General features: G+C 41.2%; 2 protein-coding genes and 1 long non-coding RNA gene across 4 annotated transcripts; 1 reads left to right on the forward strand and 2 right to left on the reverse strand.

The window, feature by feature from the left end:
* The first annotated feature begins 211 nt into the window (after window positions 1-211).
* LOC124185110 (proton channel OtopLc-like) lies at window positions 212-23,131 on the forward strand. The gene is made up of 8 exons (XM_046575533.1): window positions 212-1,856; window positions 11,321-11,543; window positions 14,513-14,627; window positions 19,862-20,084; window positions 20,154-20,531; window positions 20,989-21,151; window positions 21,259-22,128; window positions 22,219-23,131. Exons 1-7 carry the CDS (start codon window positions 830-832, stop codon window positions 22,091-22,093), a joined length of 2,964 nt encoding a protein of 987 aa, XP_046431489.1. The 5' UTR covers window positions 212-829; the 3' UTR covers window positions 22,094-22,128; window positions 22,219-23,131.
* LOC124185119 (protein quiver-like) lies at window positions 14,813-16,901 on the reverse strand. The gene is made up of 3 exons (XM_046575550.1): window positions 16,703-16,901; window positions 15,889-16,074; window positions 14,813-15,598 (listed from the first exon to the last, which is right to left on the reverse strand). Exons 1-3 carry the CDS (start codon window positions 16,758-16,760, stop codon window positions 15,387-15,389), a joined length of 456 nt encoding a protein of 151 aa, XP_046431506.1. The 5' UTR covers window positions 16,761-16,901; the 3' UTR covers window positions 14,813-15,386.
* Window positions 17,480-18,364, reverse strand: LOC124185122. Of its 2 annotated transcripts, none has more exons than XR_006871341.1 (3): window positions 18,130-18,364; window positions 17,756-17,959; window positions 17,480-17,679 (listed from the first exon to the last, which is right to left on the reverse strand). It is a non-coding gene; the product is annotated as an uncharacterized LOC124185122 (long non-coding RNA). The 2 variants fall into 2 exon arrangements; XR_006871340.1 differs by having other exon boundaries at window positions 18,031-18,364.
* Window positions 23,132-23,673: the final 542 nt, after the last annotated feature.

Consider the following 23,673-nt stretch of genomic DNA (forward strand, 5'->3'; position numbering starts at 1 on the left):
AAAACGCATTGAATAATAATTGATGGGAAGGCGGAAGGCTTGGCGTTGAAGGAATGTGAAACTCTGTATCTTTGTCAAGCTAGTCACGGGTGAGCTAGATCCATCCCATCGACCTGTGCCCACCTCCAACCGCTGAACGCACTCTTGCAGGATATACAACAAAACCGTTTGTGCGCAAAAGGTTTTTCGACGTCATTTACCATTTGTGGATCATCGAGTTTGGTTCGGGAAGACGACGGTTAATGTGTGTAGCGTGCGGCTGATCGTTTCGCGGGTAACTGGATCCTGATATTATTCACCAGTCGTTTGAACATTCGATCGGAAGGAAAGGAAAAAACAAGTGTAATAATCTGGGAATATCGAACGTGAATCGGGTTCTTGGCTGCTAGGAAAAAAAATGGAAAACGTTGTTTACTCTGACTGCGGTACCGTTTCGCGATCACATTAACTTACATATTACGACTGCCTCTTCTGACTTGGTTCGCCGGTTTTTTGGCCGTTCTTCGAACCGCCGGCAATCCCGGTTGTCACATTATATCCGCGATTTTAGCCACGTAGGTACTTGACGAATTTTATCGCGGCTCTGCCGCTGGTTGTTCTGGTTCTCATCGTCAGCGCGGAGTAGATTGTAGTGGTGGTAAGCCAAAAGAAGCGCCACTCCAAACCCCACGTGACGTCCAGGCAGAGGAATTCGGCGATAACGCGACACTGATACGTGAAAAAATCCGGCGTGTCCGGACCTCGACATGTTCGGATTGACCAAGGCGTGACTTCCGGCCGCCTGACATCGTAAACCAAATACCCGTTGTGCCTCTGACCGGGAATTAATATGGTGGCTGAACTGTCCGGCATTTCTGCCGCGATCACGGAGCAGAAAAGTGCGGGTACCAGCAACGGCAGAAGGCCAAGACCCCGGTGGATACAGACGGCGACCCGCGAGCCAGTCTACAGCATTTTGGACAGCAACACGGACTCCGCTACACCGGCAACATCGCCGCCGTCAACGCTCAACGAAAATGCGGTCCAGGTTGTGATCAGCGCGGTGAACGGAGCGGTTAAGGGTAGGAAGTTTTCCGACGCCACGAGTGTTCACCAGAAAGAATCTCCCTACGTTTGGCTTCCCAACGAGACAGCGGAGATAGTCGAACCCCTTGAAGAGGAGGAGGAAGCCATCTACAGCGTCGTCAGGAAACCGCCGAAGATACGACAGCAGGAGGAGGACTCCGAGGTCCTGAACCGACAGCAGGAGCTAAATCGGTGGCTTCAGACGGCCTCTCGGCAGACGGGACCAAACCCCGAAATGTACTCGACGGACGGTGAACCCAAGTTCGATTACGACTGGCAGAGAGATGCCGGGACACGAGCTAATCCTCCGGTGGCTGGAATTCCGAGGGGTATCGTGGGCCTCGTTGGGCCCTATAGGGTTTATCCCGATCCCAACGAACGCAGGGAGTACATCCTCAGGGAGGAGGAACTCGTCGAGGACGTCGTTGACTCGGTGAGCGAAATCGCGGCTAAGGAAGACGCGAAGTCGATCAAAAACGAGCCCCATCAAAGGGCCAAGTGGAGGATAAGGGACGACGACGAGGAGACCCTTGTTCCCGATCTTCCTGATCCGGACGCCTGGAAGGACTCCGAGGATCTCGTCGATGAGGCCAAAAATAACGACGGACATTTGCGAGATGTTGGATGGAAGGAGAGGGAATCTTCGCCGCCCGTTTCTCCCGGCAGGGAGAACTGGAAACTTCGCGAAAGTGATCCCGCAGCCAATAAGATGTCCATGATATTGCCGGGGAACCAAGAACGGGCTGTTGACGTTCCCGATGGCGCCTCCACTGTTTCTGCACCCGTCAAAGGTCAGCTTGGTCAATTATATAACGTCATCTTAGCTTTCGGATAATTACATTTCGACAATCTCAGAGTGAACATTTTTCTAATACTGGTTCGTACTTTGTAAGAAGATTGAACTTTGTTTTCCAATTTTTGCCTCTGACGGTATAGGTATATTGATAATCTCAAAATACCTATTCAATAAGTAAAAACAGAAACGGAGGTTCTTCAAAACTCAACACACGTTACGTGATTATGAGAACGTCGTCTTAAATCGACTGATCTTGGACGAGAGGCTTCCCGTTCTACAGAAATCTGTCGTATAGTATAGGAGTCCTAAAAAGATATCCTACAGGACTTTTTCTACACAATTTTTATCCTACAGAGTACTTTTAACCTATAAAGAACGAAAATTCAACAGAATGTGATCCTAAATAGTTCACTTCTACAAAGAGTGAAGCCTTACTTATTCCAGCTCTAGAGGTGATACAGTCACCGTCTGCGTTCTTATCAGGGAACTGTGTGTCGCGGTTTGGCATATGGCCTAACTTATAATTGTAATCTTTAAGGTGCCACGAATCACTCGAATGCGGTTCCAGACGCGTAGTTCTCAACTTATTTACATAATTTTTCTGCAGGAACGAACTCTGTAGGATTCCCATTCTTTACCTAGGGTCGCACTTTGTAGAATAAACTTCTGTAGAACCAGTTCGTACCCTCTTCAATTTGTCAATTTCTCTGTTTATTGGAGTATCAAGTACGAGGCGATAATATAAATTATAACGACAACATCAAAGATTGAATATAAATCGGTCTAGAAATATGTACCATCACGACTTGATTTGTTGCGTGTATCTGATTAACGGAGCAACGGACGAGACCAGCTTCCGAAAACTATTAAGTATATCGACAACGGTTGATTAACTGGATCTAGACACGGTACGAGCACGAACGATATTACAGCTACTGTTTAACCGCTGCGGTGCGTGTTGATTAACAGCGATTAATTAGCTGCTATGAAAATTCTCGGCGTATCTATTATAGCGCATTCTTTAAGGTCAGACGTGCGTGTCAGTCTCTTCGTTGGGATTTTGAGTATAAATTACACGTAAGTACGTTCATGGTTTTCGCTCTGTGGGAACGATCTTGACAAGAGCTGAATGCTTCAACGATACTTTATACCAATGGTACATGTATACTAGAGAAAGTAGATTTCCGCGTTGAAGGTGTTCATTTATATCCCCCAGGTGTACTTTTTTTTTCGCTTCCCACTGCTGTCCGCTGATCGTTTGACAAGCTAGATGACACAACGACTAGGTAAGTCATACTCGTATTCGTATTTGCATCAAACTAACTAGTACGCAACGCAGAACGGAAGCAAAATTCAATTATACGAGAAGCAATAATTATCGCAATACTCCAGGACCGAAACTGTTTAAGAGAAGAAAGTATTTTGGCAATGGTCGGCAGGTATGTAGGCCGTCCTCCGATCGGACACGGATAGCTAGCATAGTCTGGCTCATCCACAATGAACGCGGCAATGTTCGTACAAAGATAGTATCTGCAGCCGGCGTGAACAATAATTAAAGTAAACCGTGAACTCTCCTTTTTCGCTCCACAGGCGCCGGTATTTACCTGCTGCATTCGGTACGTTATGAAATGACCGAGAAATTTAGCGGAAGTATTTTACTCGCCTAATTACCATCCTGACTTTTCTACGCAAACGTTTCGCGTACGTCTCATTTCATGCTACGTTTCAAAGCATATGTTTTTCCCATCGAGCGGAACGTATTCCCGGTAGCTCGTGCTTGGTTTGATTGGTTTTTGGTGTATTTTTTATTTCACTTTTGTTTCATCCTTCATTCAACGACGCCAAATTCTTTCAAAGTACAGCGCGTACCGTATATATTGTATACAGGTGTGTATGTAACTGGTAGCCATTTCCTCGCTGCGCTGTTCTGTATTCGAAGTAGTCTTCCTCGGACGTTCGTTTCAGGCATTAGCCGACTTGAACTCGAATATCGTCCGAGTCTGGAGAGCGCATGAAGTAGGTACGTACCTATGAACGGGTCTAGGTTACACGGCTAGACATTCCTATCACTGTAAGCAGCGAGCGGTTTTCGACTATTACGTTTTACTCACTTTTTATGTGCCTGCATCTCGTTCCTTACTGCCCAATCCTTACTGCCATCCCCCTCATTGGCCGACTTTGCACAGATCTGGTGCATCTGACGCGTTGTATGCTGTCACCGTTACTACAAACGCGGAAATGTTTCCACGTGTAGCGATAATCGGGACTCGTGATGGTCACTTTGGAAAAATCCACTGTCATGTTATTTCGCACAACGAAAATTTATCCGGTTTTCTGGGAGCAGATTTACTGCCGCCTCCGCAAGTGCGGAATAGCAAACTTCATGTTTTTTATTTTATCTTTTTATACAATATTCAGTGATGAAAAGTGACTACTCATACGTTTGTCATCGCGAAGACTGATGTGAAAGTAAAAAATCGATGTTGTGATTTCTTTCTCAGATTATTTCCTAATACTTCGCCTTGCAAGCGCTTGATGTATATTTATACAACGCAAAATTATGCTTGAAGAACTATTAAGACTATAAGGATGGCTCGACAAAGATTAATCGATTTTCCTACTCGAAAAGTAGCTGAGCCGGTTGTAGAAGGTAATTGAATGCATAATTAAGACTGCGGTATAATACCCACTGTAGTCAAATATTATATTGAATCTCAGTTTTAATATTAACGAGCATCCGGCGCGCTAGCAGGCGTGTAATTAAAGTTGTGCTTACACCCATTTATGCAGCAGTTCCACTGTATAAACTTTCGTTAGTTGCGGTCTTCCCGTGTTTTCGTTCAGCCGAGTGCCCCGCATCGTGCACTCGAATGGCGCGTTATACTTTAAACAAATAACAATAGTCACGATAAATTCGTGAAACGCGTTATAGAAAATATAGATACTCCGTAACCATTGAGTGAAATGTTATTCACTCGGCGTTAAAATTGAAGAATTATGGAGAAGAATAATTTGAAACTTGACGCGATTCCGACTGATCGATGATCGGTGAAACTGGATCCGCGATATCGATCTCGTTAGAAATCATCGCGACTCAATTTCCGCATCGTCACTATAATTAATTGAATAGCCCCGAAATTCTATGATGTGTCGAAGAATTCCGCGTTGATCGAAACCCGGATTCTCTGTGAATTTATTTGACACGAGCCTATAAAACGCGTCCGATCGAATGTCCACCGATGCCAACGAACGATCATCGGCATTAGAATATAGATCTTGAGCTGCCTTCGCGTGCGACGAAGCCGTGTAATTGGCGGAGACATTGATACGCAGATGGTGTGGTGGTGAGCCATCTTGAGAATTGTAAGGCCTGAATTCTGGGCCGCTAGTAAAGAAGCTGAAAAATGGAATTGAGGCTAAGCGGCGATCCACCACCACCACCATCGCCACCACCGTAAAACTCGGTGGTCGTCTTTCCTGTTGCGATGATCATCGTGCCCAGATGATCAGAGTAACTCCGCGGCAACTCGACGCTCGCGGCACGGCGCGGCATTCCGTTTCGAAGCATTGTTAATCGCGGATATCTTCATCTCGGCTAGATTAAAAACCCGCGTTTCCGTGTGCCGTGGATATACATCTCAAAGCGGGATCAACGATAATCCTCCTCTTTGGTTGGGATGAAGAGCATCCACTCCACGCGTAATTAGACGATCCGAAGACCGTTCCTTGTCGCTTGACCCCCTTTTGAATTTCGTGTTTACACACTCCTGTGCATGGCACAGGCTCTAGCTGTGTTTTTCTTTCTTCAACCATACGTATACAAACTTCCTAAGCCGGTATTAACGAGACAAGCGAGAGAGGGAGATCGTTCCGTTTCGAGAACATGGATCTACGTACACAGTAGTCGTTTTCTACGTGGCGTTACAGAACCACCGTAGTGGTTTCTTTCTCGCTTAAGCAGTACCCCCGGTAGTGAATTTCTGTGAGTCTTAGTACCAGTTCCGCCAAGGCTCTTTGCACAGCGTCGATATCTTCGAAACGTGTTAGTTTTCTCTTATCCACATGCTGCTTCAACGTACCAGTGTGTATCTCATTGTCAGTCATCCATCATATTCTATACTCGTGTGTATGTTATACATATTTACATATTTGCTCAAGAGTCCCGTGCACTCAGCGTGGATACACACTGTGTTTACAACAACTGACAGCAGCCGTTAGATTTTTATCAAAATAAAAGAAAATTGTCGGCTCGTATACACTATGATTCGAGAGGCACTTGGAGCTTTCCCGTAAGCCCGTACAAATTGAGAAACGAATTCCTTCTCTTTTAACTTATTTGGTGGATTGTGTATAAGAGAAAAAAAAGTATACCGCGAGAGAAACACCGTGCGATATACAATTTATAATAATATAATAATTGAACGTGAGGTTGAAAAGCCGAGATACACATAGAGGGAAAATCACCGCCATCGAACGCCTTGAGCCTCGCTAAGGTGCGCAGATTTTATCGCCGCATCACTGCGAACTGTAGATTTACCACGGCGAGACGCCAAGCCACTGCTTATGGATTTACCGTCGACAGTCTCTACGAACCAGGTAAAATTTTCTCAAATAAACGAAGGCATGGGCATATCGCATGTGTGGTCCGTGAGGTGTATTACACTGTAACCGGTTTTTTTCATTTTCACCAACTTTACGCGAGTATAACGTACGTACCTCTTATCCTCTTTTCTGTCGAACAACCGCAAATTACGCGCATAAGGAATGAACGATGCTCGATATTTGCTCTCCGATATTCGGGAATGATTATCCGTCATCAGCTCACCTTTTAACGCGGAACTTACGAAGTTCAATTTTTTGCGCTTGGTACTCGCGACATCGCGATGAAAACGTGATCGAACTGCAGGCTGGATCGGTAATCCTGGTGAAATTAATTTCAGTTTGGTATACCGGGCGTAATGCATAATGGATTTTTAACGCTTTTTCCCTCTCGATTGGATCTGGACGTGACACTTTTTGCCGCCGACGATGCTTGAAGGAACAAACTGCTCGCATTGCAGCGATCGGAGGATAGTATGCGTTACGGGATGCCGATGGAACGATCATCGACACCGCTGATGTGGTTCGGTACAAAGATGGTATGGGTACCTACAGAGGCTCCGGTTCGTTTCGATCGCCGCAAGATAACGGCGCTATACGGTGCCATGTGGGTTTATTGCTCGTTCGTGATTGGCCTGCTAAAGATTCGATTTACCAAGTTGCACGCGGTTATACGCGCTTCCCTAATTGTATCGCTGACCTTCTCGCATCTGCCGATATTTTGCAACAATTCATGTTAAATTGGCCCGTTTAACAGGTAGACGTGTTCTGTTTCTTTTTTTGATTTTCATAAATGTTTTTTCATCGTGTGTCAAGTTTAAAAAAGAATAATTGAACGGTAGTTGTTATGCCGGACTTTAGGGCGCATTCTTGAGAAAATTTAGTCGTCTGGAAAAGCTCGATTTAAAGACGTTTCAAGATGGGTAACTGTTGGAATTGGTGCAGTCGTTGTCTAAATTTTATACCTATCGATGTCTGATTTTCTTGACGACATTTGTGAATAGTTTGAAATCCGCACACAAGTTTCAATAGAAGTTGAACATGCTAATTCTATATAGGAAAGTTGATACTCTAATCGATTCTGTGCATACGTGAACTTATTGTCCTCTAAAATTCTTCTATCCATAAAGTAGCGCGAAAGAAATTCGCTACGGAAATTAGAACGACTAAAGGATAGTTTCTCTCTTATTTTCTATATGAACTTTTAACTCTTCATTATTCTATAGTAGAGGTAGGTAATTAATCATTCGGTGAAAATCCAGGGTCAAAGCGCCTTCCGTTGAATGCAATAGGAAATTGTTCCTATTGCATTTCTTGAAGCCAATCAGCGATACATACCTTACGTAACGACTAATTAGACGCAGCCAATTTCTACCAAATCAGTTTCAATTCTTCGACGAAATAATCTTACTTCCATCAAGTACCTAACAATAAGTATCTATGGCTTTTTTACCTGAAAGCAAATTAAGCCTTTCGTTCGTGCATCGTGACTGTCGCATTTTTACTCCTTGCGGCGTGATCGTTATTCATTCTCCCACGACTCGACATTCGCATATAATTTAGCTGTCGCTTGGTCGAGATGCTCACGTGGCGTACCTCTTCTTCACTTATTACATATTGTAAGACAAACGTATTTACCCGATTTGCAATTCGACTCCAGACCTGCTTACCGCATCTTCTTCTATATAAGTAATAAACCGAAGCTTTTGCTAATTGTAACGTTTCTAATTTCACGGTTTGATTACCACCAACATCATCAACCTCCTGCAGTCTCAATGTTTTTACATCGCAAACGTTACTTTCGTTGGCATATGTTACAAACTCGGTTTTCGGCACATACGGTGGACGTACGAATGTCTGCTTCACATCCTTACGATGAGAATGAGTGTATCTGTCTGTGTATCACTGAAAACTGAGCTACGGGAGTTGGTGTTAAAAGATCGTACATTCTTTACTTGCGAGTCGATAGTGTCTACTTTTTTCGCTACGCGTTTTTCCCCCCCATCGTCAGGTGAAAAAACTTTTTATGTCGATGCAAATTACCCTGCCCATAACTTTATCGCTTTTCACTTTACAAGGGATCAGTTTTAAAGCGGCGTTGATCTTACCAGGAAATCGTTAACCGTATAATTTATGAATTTGAAAGTCCGTTTACACTTCCTTGTATACCTGTGTTATATTTCGCGCGACGATCCGAACGGAAGAATAAACCAACCGACCGAGTAATTTTTATATCGCCTGCACGATCAACCGGTTACTGCAGTTTGTCACGATTTTGACACCCGCGGTAAGCCGCAACATCAGCTGTAGTGATTTGTGGGATGCCGCCGATGCTCCAACCCGACACTTGATTAACATTCTGAGAGCCGTCGAGGCGGTCGCTTCTGAAGGAGCTTGTGCCAAACGTAATACACGAGATAATATTTGATCTGAGTAAATGATTGGACGGTCAAGTTTTTTTCTCTACATACTACACTGGCGGTTATAGTTCAAAAGATCGACAGATACAATATTTGTTTCAGTCTCTATATACAAAGCTGCATATATGTGTATAGATCTATAGATGTAAAATTGTCGTATGCAAATATTCTATGCAGCGTGAATAACAAAATTCTTTATGCAAAATCATACCGCGAACGAACGTACGTTTGATCATATTGGAAAGTTAAAGATTCACTTCCTCCTTTCTCAGGTAGCATCATTATTGTATCTATGTTTATAAGTTATCATGTAAAACGAAGCAATGAGTTTATTCTCTAAACACCTTTTCTCATGAGACTGCGGCTTAATCCAAATGCTGTAATCCCCATATCATTATTAAATTTTTAGAACCTGGAGAGTTTACAATATTACACATATTTCTGATAGCTTGTGTGTTGTTTTTGATATCAAACGCGACCGATATTGTTCATCTTCGACCGGGGAACTATAGAAAATTTAGTACACCATTGCATCTTTAATGAAGGAAGATTGCTCTCGCATTTTGTTTCGTGTGATAAAATTTTGCATTTTTTTATTAAAATTGCCTGTCATTTCAATAATCCATATCATTTTTTCTCTCGTTGCTGTTCGAGTTTCAAATTTTTTTCGATTCCATGAACGTAACGCGGTTATTTGACGGAATAGAAAAGGTGGAATCGCGCGTAAAGGACGAATGATGAACAAGAATTTGCTCGCGGTATTTTTGTCGACTCATTCGGCTCCAAATATCGGACCGACGTAGCTGAGCGTTTCGTGTATCTAGTTGACCGTTAGAATTCGTTGAAACAAATTGTGGTAGTCTGCGCGAGCGGAAGAAGAAGCGTAATTTCTAAGCGCCCATCATGCCTACGAGCCAACGGACGAGAACGAAAAAAATTTTCTGAACTCGCACGGGAACTTTAAACGTGAGGTGCACGGCACTGACATACTTCAATTTCACCTCCGTACGAGTCAAGTTGTGGCGTTGCGCTGTGTACCGGGAATATTTGAAGATGAAAAAGTTTTTATTCGTTTTTTCAAAATTTTTAGCTGCAGGTACTTACAGCCATTTTTAATTCTCCTCTTTATATCTTGCTTCAGCTTATCAGCTGAAAGAAAAACGCTCATATTTGTTAACTAATTTGCCAAATTGAAATTTAAACAGACTGCAGTATTGCAGATACTTTTGCTCTTGGTCGGGTAGTCGAGTCGTGTCAGGGAAAAGTATAGGAAAAAACGGGAAGTGGAGGGATAAGATGAATTATTAGTACACGGCATCTCGTGCAGAATCTTTTGAAATTATCGAGTTTGGGAAAGAAGAAAAGTGAAATTGAATAAATAATAAATTTACTATTCGTTTTCTCGTGATGATGATGATGATGATGATTTTCTAAGATGTATTTTCACAGTGTACGTTATATTCTGAAAGGCCATTGTTCTGGTAAAATGAAATATGAGTAATTTGACAAATTCAAAAATGGATTATTACAGGTTGCCGGAAGAATACGTGTCACATTTTTAGGGATTATATCAAAGCTTATTAATTATCTGATAATCAATTGGAACGCGCAGAAATTGTAAATTTTTGTCAAATTTTATAGGACTGTATATGTCTTTAATTGCTTCATTCAACCGACAATATCGACGAAAATATATTGGCGACAATTCCGTTCTTTGCCACTCGTCACATAGAACTTGAGCTCATGATTATGAATGGCCATCAATCCGTATCTGTGTGACTATCAAGGAACACAGTCGCGCCGTTTTACGACATTTTTACAATCAGTTTTCGTAGAACCTAGTACTCGTATTTTAATTTTGTTAAAAATGGAAGAAAACAATTTGGAATTTCACGAGACAAGCGCGCGCCGTTCGAAAAGATGTTGAATAAATACATCGGCAATGAGATTGATTAAGCGGTGTAAAATTTCCAGGCTGAAAGGGAACCAGCGCAGGTTGATGAAATATCGTCTCTTCGGCGAAATTTCGTGTTTCTTTCAGACGACACAAATCAATTAGCATCAACCCGCTACAGTGAATCAAGACGTCTTGTCTTTCATCGCATACAGACGTATTTGCTAATTTGACGATACATTCGAAATGGAGAAATTAAATTGCTTTTTCTTAACCGTGCCGTTGTCGTCCCAAATTACAATGTTGTTTTTATAAAACACACGTCGGGGTGACCCGCAAACCGCAAACTTGATTTTAATTTTAAATAGCGATTTGCAATCGTATTTTAATACTACCGGATCAGCAAAACGTATTTAATTTCACCCGTGTAAATTAACAAGGCCTAAAAAACGTTACAACCAATAACTAAGCTCGTGGAAAAAATTAAATGGTGTAAAAAAGGGAAAGCTAATTTACCTATCGATAAATCTATGCTTTTTGTTTCAGCGAACAATGAACACCAGGACAAGGATAGCCTGAACGAGGCGGTGAGCAACACGGGGGGCGCCGTGGAGGGGCATCCGAGTGGCAATCCTTCGGGAGGCGGCGGAAAGCGCGATCCTCTTTCGCAATCCGCCGCTTCCGCCTCGCCGCCCCCCAGGTCCTTGGTGTCGCGAATTTTGGCGGGAGCTCGATCGCCCCACGACCTCCTGGACCACGCCGAACCCTTGTGAGTACCATCGACGATGTCTGTGACACAATTACTGGTTTGTTTCTCGCTCCCCTTTTTCACCCTGCACCGTTTGTAATTGAAGAGAATCGATTATTTTACTTCAGGGTACTTACAAAAAAAAAAAAAAAACCCAAAAACTTCTTACCATGTATTTGACGTGTATTATTCAACATTTTACTACGGCTCGTTCGAGGAAGCCGGGAGTTTATCCTAGGTAGCGATTTTTCAAAAGGTAATAAACAAAAAAAAAATGCGTTTTACACCATGTTGAATACCTCGAAGATCGTAGGACTTGAAATATTCTACGACGTCTGGATTTTATGGAAACCAAATCAGTTGCAAAACGCTACCATGTAAAGTTCCGTTCGTTGGATAATATAAGGAAATGATAATCTGATCAATCAGAAAAACAAATGGCGAGTAGAAAACGTTGATGCGAGACCTCTAAGAAAAAATCCCACAACGTTTTCACTCCAGGAGGTACAATATTATGTTATTAAGTATGGTTTCATAAAGTGGCCGATTTTTTATCACGAGCCACCCTAATATCCTTGTATAGGTATACGTATACTTATATCCATATATGAATTGCACCGCGAGAAAATTTTCATTGCGTTAGACGCACGCACGGATTTCTTGTTATAATACCTACGGGATCGAGATGTTGTTATTTGTGATCGGACACGCCGCGTATAATATCGCGTGCGCAGCAATGGAAGTGAAACTCGCTTTGAGCATCATCTTTTTAGCATACATACATATACGTGTATGCTGCATGCAGCTATATACCAGATTCAGGAGCATTGACCAGCGGCAATGATCACTGTTTATGTCGTTACGGACACTTCGTTTCTTATTGCTGCGCTTCGATGCGGTTATGATGCATCATGTACACGTATTCATCGTTTCGTGTAATGTACAGGGGTTTAACTGCAGTGCGATGAGGCCAGGCCCCTCATTGCTGACGGTTTCATTCATTTTTTCACCTGCGACTGAATCGACCGATCGTTTATTGATATTATTAAACATTATGTACAGAGGCACTTCCTATATGGAGCGTTGCAAGAAAACGAGCATTGTTTATGCAATGTGAGTTATGCCCGGTGCCTGCGTATTTTGACAATTATAGTGTGAGATGGTGTGAAAAAAATGTACTCGAATCGAGTAAACACCTGTTTGAATATTTCTGCAAGGTATTAATATCTATCTATAGTATGAGTCAATATTCTCTCTTGGCAAATTATATATATATATATATATATATATATAATCACTTTAATTATTGTCATTCAGTGAATATCAATTATCTGACACTTTTTACACGATTGTTGAATTATAACAAGTTTCTCGTGTCATCATTTTATTATTTTCTTTTTTTGTAAATCTCGGAATAGGAAACGGTGACTTCTGCATTTTATATATTTCTTGTTTACAATGTCAATATCAACCGTGAATGTATTCTACAGGAAAATTTCACTTGTGATTAGGATTTATAACGTCTCGCGGCCGACGACGAACTGTAGTGCGACCGACGTAAAGTGCAAAACCCGTTAAATATCGTCGAAAAAAGCGCACGTAACATCCTCAGAAACTAGTTATACTTGTTTTCTTTTTTTTTCTTTTTTTCTTATACCACAAAGGTCAATACCGCGTTTTCTACCTCCACTTGGCTGTATTTGAAAAACTAACGAAGTTTCGAATAATATTATGTAATATATAGGGAGCATTCCACGCCGAATCGCCCAGAGTCTAACCCTCGACCTCTTGGATTTCCAACTCTAAAAAGTACTAAAATTTATTTTTTAGGCTTTTGGAGTAAAGCTTTAGTTATGATTGTCGAAAACCAACATATCTTTGAACGTAATTTGAAGATGTGGAAAATGTCTCAAAAATACTGAGTGATCTATAAAAATGTTTGAGCAGCAATCCACAAAAGACTGAAAATTGCTTCTTGCACTTTGTTTCTTTAAAAAGTTCAAAAGAGAGTATTAGCCAATGCCGACGGTTGATATTCTGGGTCTAAGCTTAAAAATTTCTATATCCGACACAAGATTTTTGATAGTTAAACGAAAACAAATTTACCCTAAAAAATTTTAAACACATACCCGTGCTTTTTATAGTCCGAACAACCGTATAAAAAATCGCGTACCAAATCTGGGAGGTCGGGTATCAGAACCTGAACTAATTAGCGTGGAATGCCCCATACCTACTCTCTTCTTTCTGGACCCTCAAACTTGCTGTACACGTCACTTTTTTTATTCTGTTTCGCTGTATATTGCGCAGTACTTTTTTGCAAACCGTACGGCAGGCAAACGGTTTGAGAAAAAAATCAAACTTGCACGAAGAACTGCAAGGTCAGCAGTTTGCGGTTTAAACAATCGGTCTGAAAAGCATACGATTATACGCATCGAGAATGCTCGCATCTATGCTTACGTATAACAGCACACCTCACACTAGATAACGCGTATTCACAAATTAGAAATAGGTATAAAAATAGGTATATACACACATATCCATATTTTCTGTATTTTATATACCAGCTTATTCACGTAGCTGATATAGGTTTCACATCTCGCTGTTGCGGCTTTGTGTAAGAAAATTCTACGGGGTAATATGCTTCACGATTTATTTTTCTAGAAACCATGCATATTACAGAGTACACATGCATACATATATACTTGTTTATTATTATTGTACGTACAGTTCTGTCTTCTCCCGTAAGTTTGGAAATAAATTACGAGGGAATAAATTGTACTCTAAGGAATATTTCGGCGTATATTTTCATTTTTGTATTTCATACAACTTCAATAGATCGTAATACTGAGATAGAATTGCAATTAATGTCGATATGTTCGCAGTATCAATTGTTTTCAAACGAATCAATAACAAATTGATAAACAAAATTTTCGTAGGGTAACAAATTTTCGAAAATAACATGAAATAAACAATTCTTATTCACGTTTCAGCTCTCAATTATGGGTTGTTTTATCGAACGTTTATGGAGAGTTGGTCGTGGTGATCATGCTGGCTTTTTGTCTGGCCGAGGTGATGGACACACCGGTCCCTTTGCATAGTCTGCAGGTGAGTTTTTAAACTTGTTCCACCCATAAAAATCTATTCGAAGCTTTGTTTTACCGTAAAAATTTACGGAAAAAAAAGTCTTGTTTCATGTAAATGTACACAAATATAGTGCGAGGATATTTTCTGTATTAGGAACGTTTATTTACAAAACTATGATTTAGGTATAAAGAATGATACGATAGGAATTGAGCTTATTTATTTATTTTTCTCTTAAAAGACTGTGTATATATGTGTGTATATATATATATATATATATACATGTATAAAATTTTCATGTCTCTTCTTTTTGTTACCATATGTTCGTGGACGGAATACGTTACAATAATGGTCAAAATATAATATGTGTAAATGGAAAGTAAGAAATATATTATTTGTAAAATTAAATTAAAGGCATATACCATGAAGGTAAATATAGATGTATAAATTTCATTTTTCATGTGATCTAAGATCATAAATTAGATAAATAGACATTTAATGCCGATAAAAGAATAGCTATGCTCAGGTCCTTTTAATATAAACAGTTAAAATTTTATACTTACATATCTATGCAATATAAAAACTTGAAAAATGAAAAACAAAAAACTCTTTATGTACTCGTATGATGCCATTGGACGGAATGTGGATAATATCTATCGTTACATACGATGTAATTACACGTAAAAGGTACTACCATTAGTAAAAGGTAAAAAGCGCTAAAAGGTACATAATAAGCAAATGGAGTTAAGGATTCAAAGTATATCTCTCAATATACCCTAAATGCTACTTCAAAATGGAAATCAATGCTATTACAGTGACTCCAATGATCGCAGCTGATATTTGTACGTTTGGTGCCGAGTTGCACGAGTCTTCGGAGCAGTAACACTCTTCCCAATAAATTCCATTCTCGTAAACCCCCCAATTGCACACCCCTGTTACACCTGTACTCGAGATCGATGCGCATCGTCGAATCACTTGACGCCATCTTCCATCCCCTGAAAATTAACCGCGAATAAGAATTCGATTCTTTCATTATCAATTTTTGTTTACGTTAAGAATGCATTATCGTTTTCTTGATCTAAAAGTAATCAGGACAAGTGTGATATTACGGTTTTAAACTTTGGGTTCAGATGACTCATTACATAATACCAGATATGCTGGGAACGAAATTAATTCATTCTATGCATTCCAATTTATACGATTATTACAAATTTATTTAAACGATTTTTTTTTCTTTTTGCTTTGTGAAACTTTTGAATTTTGGAAAATTTATAATTCGTCTTACATATGAAACCCCTCGGCGACTGCTGTACTAATTTGACACAAAATGAACCAGGCATGTGCGATTCCTCGCTATTGCATTCGATGGCGATGTTTTGTTCTGTGTTAAATGTTTTGTAAGCCCCGCAATTGTCCTCCCCCTTGCCATCTTGGTCAGAACTGCATTGGTAGCATCTAACAGCCTCGGAACCTGAAAATAAAACGGCAATTTTCAAATTTAAAACTTTCAAGTCGGCATTTTCTTCCAAGTTAGTATAAATAAATGTAATCTAATTTGGCAAATTCTTTTCGCCCAAGTAATACGGAGACGCCTTTAGGATAGCAAACTGCGTTACGAAAAAGAAACCCGAGTTGCCTACAGCCAGGCGGAATACACTGCGTCATTCATCTAAAAATTCTTTGTGGATTCGCGAATAGTTTTAACGAAACGACCAACGAAAGACCCGCCCAATCTACCCAGGATGCAACGGTACATCACGTGAGATAAAATGTCGGCCAGCATAACATACGCGCACGTCGACTTTCGAATGGCATACTTTGCGAACCTTTCTAGGTTATGTACGCCAGTTGCATCAAAATAAATGAACATCTCGCTGCTTTCATTTTGGCCCGATGTTTGTCAGATCGATCTTATCACCCGCGTTCACGTCCCGCGTTACTAACGGAATCTTTTTGTTTTATCGTTGATACGCATAGGCGTAGCGACGTTTTCATTTCTCAAAATCATCGCAATACGTAAACGCCCGTAACAACGTTACTCGTTACCGTTTCACGTCAACTTTACATCCGTTTGATTTATTAATGCGTTTAGCACTCACCCCTCGCTACAAACAGCACCGTCACCAACGCGGCTATAAACGCGTTAGAACTTGCCATTTTTATTGTTCTCGAAACGCTTTTAAATTGCAAACAAACTTTGTAAACTCGCGCTAAGAACGCATGGTTAACGCCCCGACTGAGGCGCACGCTCGGCCGCAACTCCTGTGTTTCTGCCTGTAGTTTCTCTACGGTTGCGTATTGCCTACAGCATTCGTTCGGTTCCAGAACTCGCCACTCATCTGACGTCATCCTCTGGGCGTCGACGCCGAGCTCCGCGATATTCGATTCTCCCACTCTCCCAGAGTTACCGTACCGTATAACGTAAAACGCACACTAGCTTGCTTACTATGCATTTATGCATATTACTTGACGCACCCGTCACACAAATGCATCCTGCCATTCATACGAGCTATGCTTTTGAACGTGCGGCGGTATCGTATTTTGAAAATAATCGAAGTTCGAGATGTTTTTCTAGTTGAGGTAAACTTGCTCAGCGTTAAAAATTTCGTGATAACCATCTTACGCAAACGCTATTATATGAATTTCCATCCAAGAAGCTGAAATCATTCTTTATACGGAAATCATTATTGATTATAAGTTGGTAGAAAATATATACATTTACTCGAGTATTTCAAGAAAATAATTTTTTAATTCATCTATACATATACGTACGATGACGAACAATTTATATTATTGTTTCAAGTTTTAAAACTTGATTACAATTGAGTGTTTGAATCCGTGCAAAAAGACGTACACTTGTCCTGCAACAATTTATTAGAGGATTAGAGGAGGGAATATAACTTGGTATTCTTTCATGATCGTTTGTCCGTAGTTTCAAACTTTCATCAAACTCTTCCGTGTAGTCTGTACAGTTCAGGTCCTTGACCCTGACAACTATAATAGTCTTATTTGGAAGGGCCCGCTGCAACCTGTAGCTTCACCGATCGCGAACTCGATCGCCGAGGAACGGCATAAACTGCATTCGTAGGTAGAAGAAGAAGAAGTATCATGAAGGGTAATAGGGTCTTGATGCAGAAGATGTTATTACTCACCGTAATAGGCACGGCTGATCCATAACGATAGAATTCCGACGATCATGCGATTGAAATACATATACGCATAAATTCCATCGGATAATAACGTGAAATGACTAAAAGGAATGATTCTTCTATCCTTTGCTGTAAGTCAATTGCGTTTCATGTGAGCTTACGGTATCCGGTGCTCTGACGTGCATAAAATGCTGTCCGTATATCAAACTAAAATCAAACGGGAATGAGTGATAGAATTTATATATAGTATAGTTGGCTGTATATAATGTACAGCTTACATCTCATGTTCCCTATTCTAGAAGTACAAAAGAGTACAAGTGAAATCGCCGACGCTTGCATTGTACAACGTGTTGGATGCTTTTTATTCTCTCACTCACATCAAAAGTAACAGGAGTATCGCATGTTTGCTGGTGGAAGGAAAAGTGAGATCCCCGGTTCCCTGCTACCGTCGGAATCATCGAAGCGTGTCACACGTGGAGAGTCGCGACGAACTCACAATGATGGCACGAAAAGCTGAGAATAAATTCATTCTCTAAGTGTCGGAAACCAAGTCACGAATATCTTTCATGCATGTGAAGCGTACACACGCACGTGTGCATACCTATAATATAGATTGTCCGATCAATCCTCTCGTTCATTTATCTTTTTCATGTACTACGAGGCAATTTATTTAACTGTGAGCACGCATGATTCTAACGTGTTTGACCTTAACCGCTTCAATGTATTTTCAACTACTCCTCTGATTGAGTATCGATTTTAACTGTGCTCGTTTAAAATAACGTGATTAACATTTTTCATTTCATATAATTTATGACAGCGCGGTTAGAAGTCCGTACTCCCAAGTTTTGTTATTAATTTGGGTGATATGCTTATCGTTAACCTCCTGGTGTTAGCGTCGGTATAATACATCTGTGCATTACGTAACATCAGACGAGAGTCAGAAACTTTCGTATCCGTCAAAATCAAAATGAAATTGCTTAGAACGGGATTACTATTTGTTTCTCGCTTGGTTTACCCGTCTCTTCGTCACGAGTTCACGTTTTCATCTATTATCGTTTATTGATTACTCTTCTACGGAACGGTTCAAAGTAGTATCATCAATATTTTTTAAATTGCCAATTTACGACGTACCCGATCAAAACTCTGTCTTCTTAGTCTTAAGTTCACATATAACTTGGGCATCGTATACGTAAAACGCTTGTACGTAATAAATTCATTTGCAGGATTAACTTGAGCCGAGTCATCAATCAAAACGATTTACACCTCGGCTGTAATACCCTTCAAATTAGATGCAAATATATTTATAACACTAGCGTCACGCGGTTCGACAATTGTACCGTATGTATTCGAATGAGATACCCACTTAGGTCTACTCGCAATATTAACTTAGGTACGATATAATTTACTCAATTTGCTTTCTTGATATGTATAGTAGAGTAGCTAGTCGATACTTTGTTGTTCGGAAAATTTCTACGTATAATTAACGATTCATTTGTTTACGACTATGTTGAATGGTGCCAGTGTTACACGTGAGAAAAATGCAAGGACTGACATAAAAGCGATTGCAATTGGTACCCAACTTCCAGCTGGTCACTTACTACGTTATCAGTATACCTATATCTATGTAATGTGCGAAATAAAATGATGAATTAAATTTGCGATTCGAAAATACCTCCGACGACCACTTCCATATCGATTGTCTTAACGTTCGACATACACTGTATTTGATTATTGGAATGTTCTTGATATCAGGTAGAAATACGCACGTTCTGATCGCAGAACTGTATCACCATTCATTTTCGCTTTCTTTTTCTCTCGCGGTGTATTAAATAATGGATGGATGAGATTAACTTATGGTACTCTATACTGAAAAATGGAATACGAGTCATGGCCGATCCGCGACCTCGCCATAGTTTTATGTATTTCAGGCGGCTATAATTCGATATCTTCGTTACAACGAGAACTCTACAGAATATGCAAGCTGCAGTTTTATTAGGCCTTGAGGGTTCTACGAATTTATTACTGTTTTTCCTAAATCTTATTCGGACGAAAATCCAAAGGTTAAATATGGAATGCGGATTAAAATGAAAATTTCTTCTTCTCTTCCAGGGAGTTTTTCTGATGTATCTCTACGTGGGCAGCATCGCGGTGATCATTAGTATTTACCTGTGGGTCCTTATCGACAGCTGCAGTAGTATGGGGAGCGGGGGTGGCGTCGATGACGCAGAATTAGGGGGTGCTTCTTTAACAAGATTTGGTTCGCTAAAGCGAGCCCATATCTCTCGGACGAGAACAGCACCGACTAGTTTCTATATCCGGGTTGGGGCTCTGCGTAAGTTTCGAGCGATTTTCGATCGTTTCACAGCTCTGAACAAAATGATCAATATCGGTTTCATTCCAGTTTTCGGACTCGCAACGCTCGTCTTCAACGGTCTGGAAATGGCGATGCACTCGATGATGCAGGGGGATAAATGCCACAACGAAATCGTCTTCGTACATCCGGTTCTCCACGGCCTTTTCACCTTCCTTCAGATGCACTTTCTCTTCGTAAACTCTCAGGTCTTAGTCGAACGCTTTGGTCTAGTCGCCAGATTCGGATTCACTCATCTTGCAGCTACTAACATCGCTGTTTGGGCAAGGCTCGTCATTTGGGATTCTGCTCAGGAATGGACCTACCTAGTTTATCTTGCCCAGCAGGGACCCGAAGCCGAAACGTCACCCCTAAACCTTCGTGGATTCCCTGGATCAATCACTAGACACGTTCGCGATTTACTGCAGGGTAATCAACTACATTGTAATCGTATTTCGCTCTAGTATTAGATGACCACCCGTCACGTTTTCCAACGTCATTCTGAACCATTGCATTCTCAGTCCCGTTTATGTATGCATAGTGTATATTGTTTCATGATAAGATAGATTATTTTGCATAATCATACAAGTGATTTGACTGGTTCAAATGGAATTCCATTAAATTCACTGCTAATTGTGACACTGATCTCTGCTGTTCATTTTCATCGTCACACATTTGCATTATACATGGCCATTATAACGGCTTCCTCGCAGTGTCTAGGAACAACCCAATGATTATTAATTTGCTGTGATTAATAGCAGAAATCATATTCTATAACACATGGTACCTACAAGTTGTAAACAGAGTTTATAGGTACGAGGACGCGTATAAACATGGTCTGTAATTGAAGTTATAATAGCGTAAGATTTATTTCAACATCTCACAGATGAATCAGTGCCAAGCAACAGTATCCTGAACCCCTACCAGCCAATTTCTGACGAACAGATATCCCAGGTCGTAGATCTCCACGATTGTCTGAATACAAACACACTGGGTCGACTCTGGACATCAAGCGTGCCTTTTCTTTACCCGTTCATCGTGCAATTCAGGTATTTATAGAAACTTTCCGCCGCCGGAGCGAACTGGTTGAAAAATCACTAGTAAATAATCATACATGCATGCATGACCATTTTTGTCTTGAATTTTCAAATTTCAGCCTTATTGCTGCAGCCGTAACTTACGTGATGGGTCAGAACGTTGGCCGTAACCGTCTGTCGCACAAGCAGAAGTTCCACGTGAGCAAGGATCTGACCAACGACACGAGGATCGGATGTGACGGTTCCAGCAAGGGCCTATTCCTCGGTATCCTCTGCATGGTCGCCGGCATAGTCGTGATCATAATATTCCTCGTCGTTAAAGACGACAAGAATTTCCCAACGGAGACTCTGGCCTGGCTGACATGTGGCACTCCAATCGGGATATTGGCATTGAGTGGACTCATGACCGCCAGCGGCCTCGTTCAGGTCAGACAAATGTCTGTGGTCACTAGAGCTCCGGCTGCCCTTGACGGACTTCTGTCAACCGTGGCCTTGTTCGGGGTCCAGATCTACTCGGTATTCACGATGGTTGTGGCCGCATGCTCGCTGGCGACGATGGACGAAAAGTCCGAGAACCCGAGGGGCAGATACATCGTCCTGTTGGGGGTCTCGATCCTGCAGCTGGTCCAGTGCTGCGCCCAGAGTACCCTGATCGCTGAGGCGTCAAAGAGATCGTGTATAACTCGTTTTCAGATGATGGCTAAACCTGCGAGGCAGGTGATCACCTTCCTGCTGTTCAGCAATGCAGTTTTGTGGGCTTTTGATACTGTCGTCACTCAGAGCTGGCTGTCACAGGAACTTCAACTTAGGTTCTTCGGGGTTCTTGCGTGGGGTGTTATCTCGAGAATTGGACTACCTCTTCTCGTATTTTACCGATTTCACAGCTGCGTTTTACTGCTCGAAGCCTGGAATAAGTGCTACAGAATACCGAGAGGTGAACATCCCCTCAACTGACAGCATAGGACCACTCACCACGTCCTGCGCACCGGGTTAGTAGTCGCGTTTGAATGTTTGTTCCGATTACTTGGTGGGAGGAGTTCATTTTTTTCAATCGAACTAGATGATTTTTTTCTCTTCAGAAAGCATGCTCGCTCGCATCACCCGTACTGTCGAAGAAGAGTGACCCTCGACCTCGAGGGCCGGGATGAAGATTCGGCACCGATTGCATGGTCGAGGGGATGCAAGAGGTCCGAACCTCCAATTGAACCAGGGGTTGTTGAATCTGCGACCTATTTACGCCCGTATATTGATAGCGCAAGCTGGTTATACCTGGATTCGACACCTGTGCTCCACTTAACCTCCCCTGTGATGCATCCTCAGAATTTAGAGTACGCGATGCCTCCACCTCGGAGAAAATCTGCTCATCATCATCACCATCATCACCATCATCACCAGCAGCAGCAACAGCAACAGCAACAGCAACAGCGTTCACATCACCATCACAGAACGCATCGGAGAGTTGTTAGTGATCCGGGCATCAGAGCGTGGAGTAGTGGCCTTCACCGTGAGTGGAAACGCCGACGTGTTTTCAGCTTTAATAATGACGTAACTGGGATCAGGCCGGAAGTGAACAGAGCGATACCTGAGGCCAGTGAAGAGAATCCGTCGCCAGATGAAGGGCCTACATCTACTTTTAGAAAAGTGCCATGGCACCCGAACTTACATATGCTCAAGATCAGACGTACCTGAGTATTTCCAAGTTTAGAGGTGTTTCGTGTTAATCGCGAAAGATTTACTACGGTGTATTCAAGGTGCAGCCATCGCATCGACTATTCCAGATAACTATTATGTATACACGAATAACGTAATATATTACAGTATATAGGATCGAAATATAGATACCATAATTATTAAATGTATAATTAACCGTTAACTTGTGAGAATTGTTTTACCCAATACTCGTCGTCATTAAATAATTTATAAAGATTTGTTTATATGTATAGGTATACGAGTGATAGATTAATAAAATTGTATGTATCATTGAGATTTTAATTATAACCGCTTTACTTAAACCTATTGTAGTGTTAGGAAAAAAAATATCAGGGACCAATTCGTACGTAATTCAACTATTAAGTATGTTGCTAGTATTAGGTGTTCTGCTAGCTCTTCTATTTATTACACAGCGCTGAGTGTACCGAATGCATTCAGGAAGTATACTTGGGTTGCGGGATTCTAACTACTTCTCAAATGAGAACCTCAATTGTCGGAATCAGGCAACCCTTGTATACCTATATTACATACCTCCAAAGCTTTTTTTTTGTGACTCAGCTGTCTAAGAATTCGAATATTACCGTGATGAAAAATGTATTGAGAATTTGGTAATCTTTACGTTACCAGGCGATATTGAAACTGTTTCGCAATCAATCCATCCATATTTTTATATTCCTTTTTACCGCCAAGTTTACCTTGTATGATCTGATTATGACGATATAGATAAACCTTTGAAATCTTGAAAACGACGGCTATAAAAGTTGCACCACTTAACGATCTCCTTCTATCAGTCTTACTTTAGATTGATGAAGAATTTCTCTCAC

The sequence above is a fragment of the Neodiprion fabricii genome, chromosome 6, assembly GCF_021155785.1.
Source record: "Neodiprion fabricii isolate iyNeoFabr1 chromosome 6, iyNeoFabr1.1, whole genome shotgun sequence".
Lineage (NCBI taxonomy): Eukaryota > Metazoa > Arthropoda > Insecta > Hymenoptera > Diprionidae > Neodiprion > Neodiprion fabricii.

What these genes read in the sequence shown, in the direction of transcription:
- LOC124185110 (XM_046575533.1), top strand. Translation starts at nt 830, where the DNA reads ATGGTGGCTGAACTGTCCGGCATTTCTGCCGCGATCACGGAGCAGAAA. An exon ending in TGTTTCTGCACCCGTCAAAG is followed by an intron (nt 1,857 to 11,320) that starts GTCAGCTTGGTC and finishes TTTTTGTTTCAG; the next exon opens with CGAACAATGAACACCAGGAC. An exon ending in CTGGACCACGCCGAACCCTT is followed by an intron (nt 11,544 to 14,512) that starts GTGAGTACCATC and finishes TTCACGTTTCAG; the next exon opens with CTCTCAATTATGGGTTGTTT.
- LOC124185119 (XM_046575550.1), bottom strand. Translation starts at nt 16,760, where the DNA reads ATGGCAAGTTCTAACGCGTTTATAGCCGCGTTGGTGACGGTGCTGTTT. An exon ending in GGTGCTGTTTGTAGCGAGGG is followed by an intron (nt 16,075 to 16,702) that starts GTGAGTGCTAAA and finishes TTTTATTTTCAG; the next exon opens with GTTCCGAGGCTGTTAGATGC. An exon ending in GTCGCCGAGGGGTTTCATAT is followed by an intron (nt 15,599 to 15,888) that starts GTAAGACGAATT and finishes GTTAATTTTCAG; the next exon opens with GGGATGGAAGATGGCGTCAA.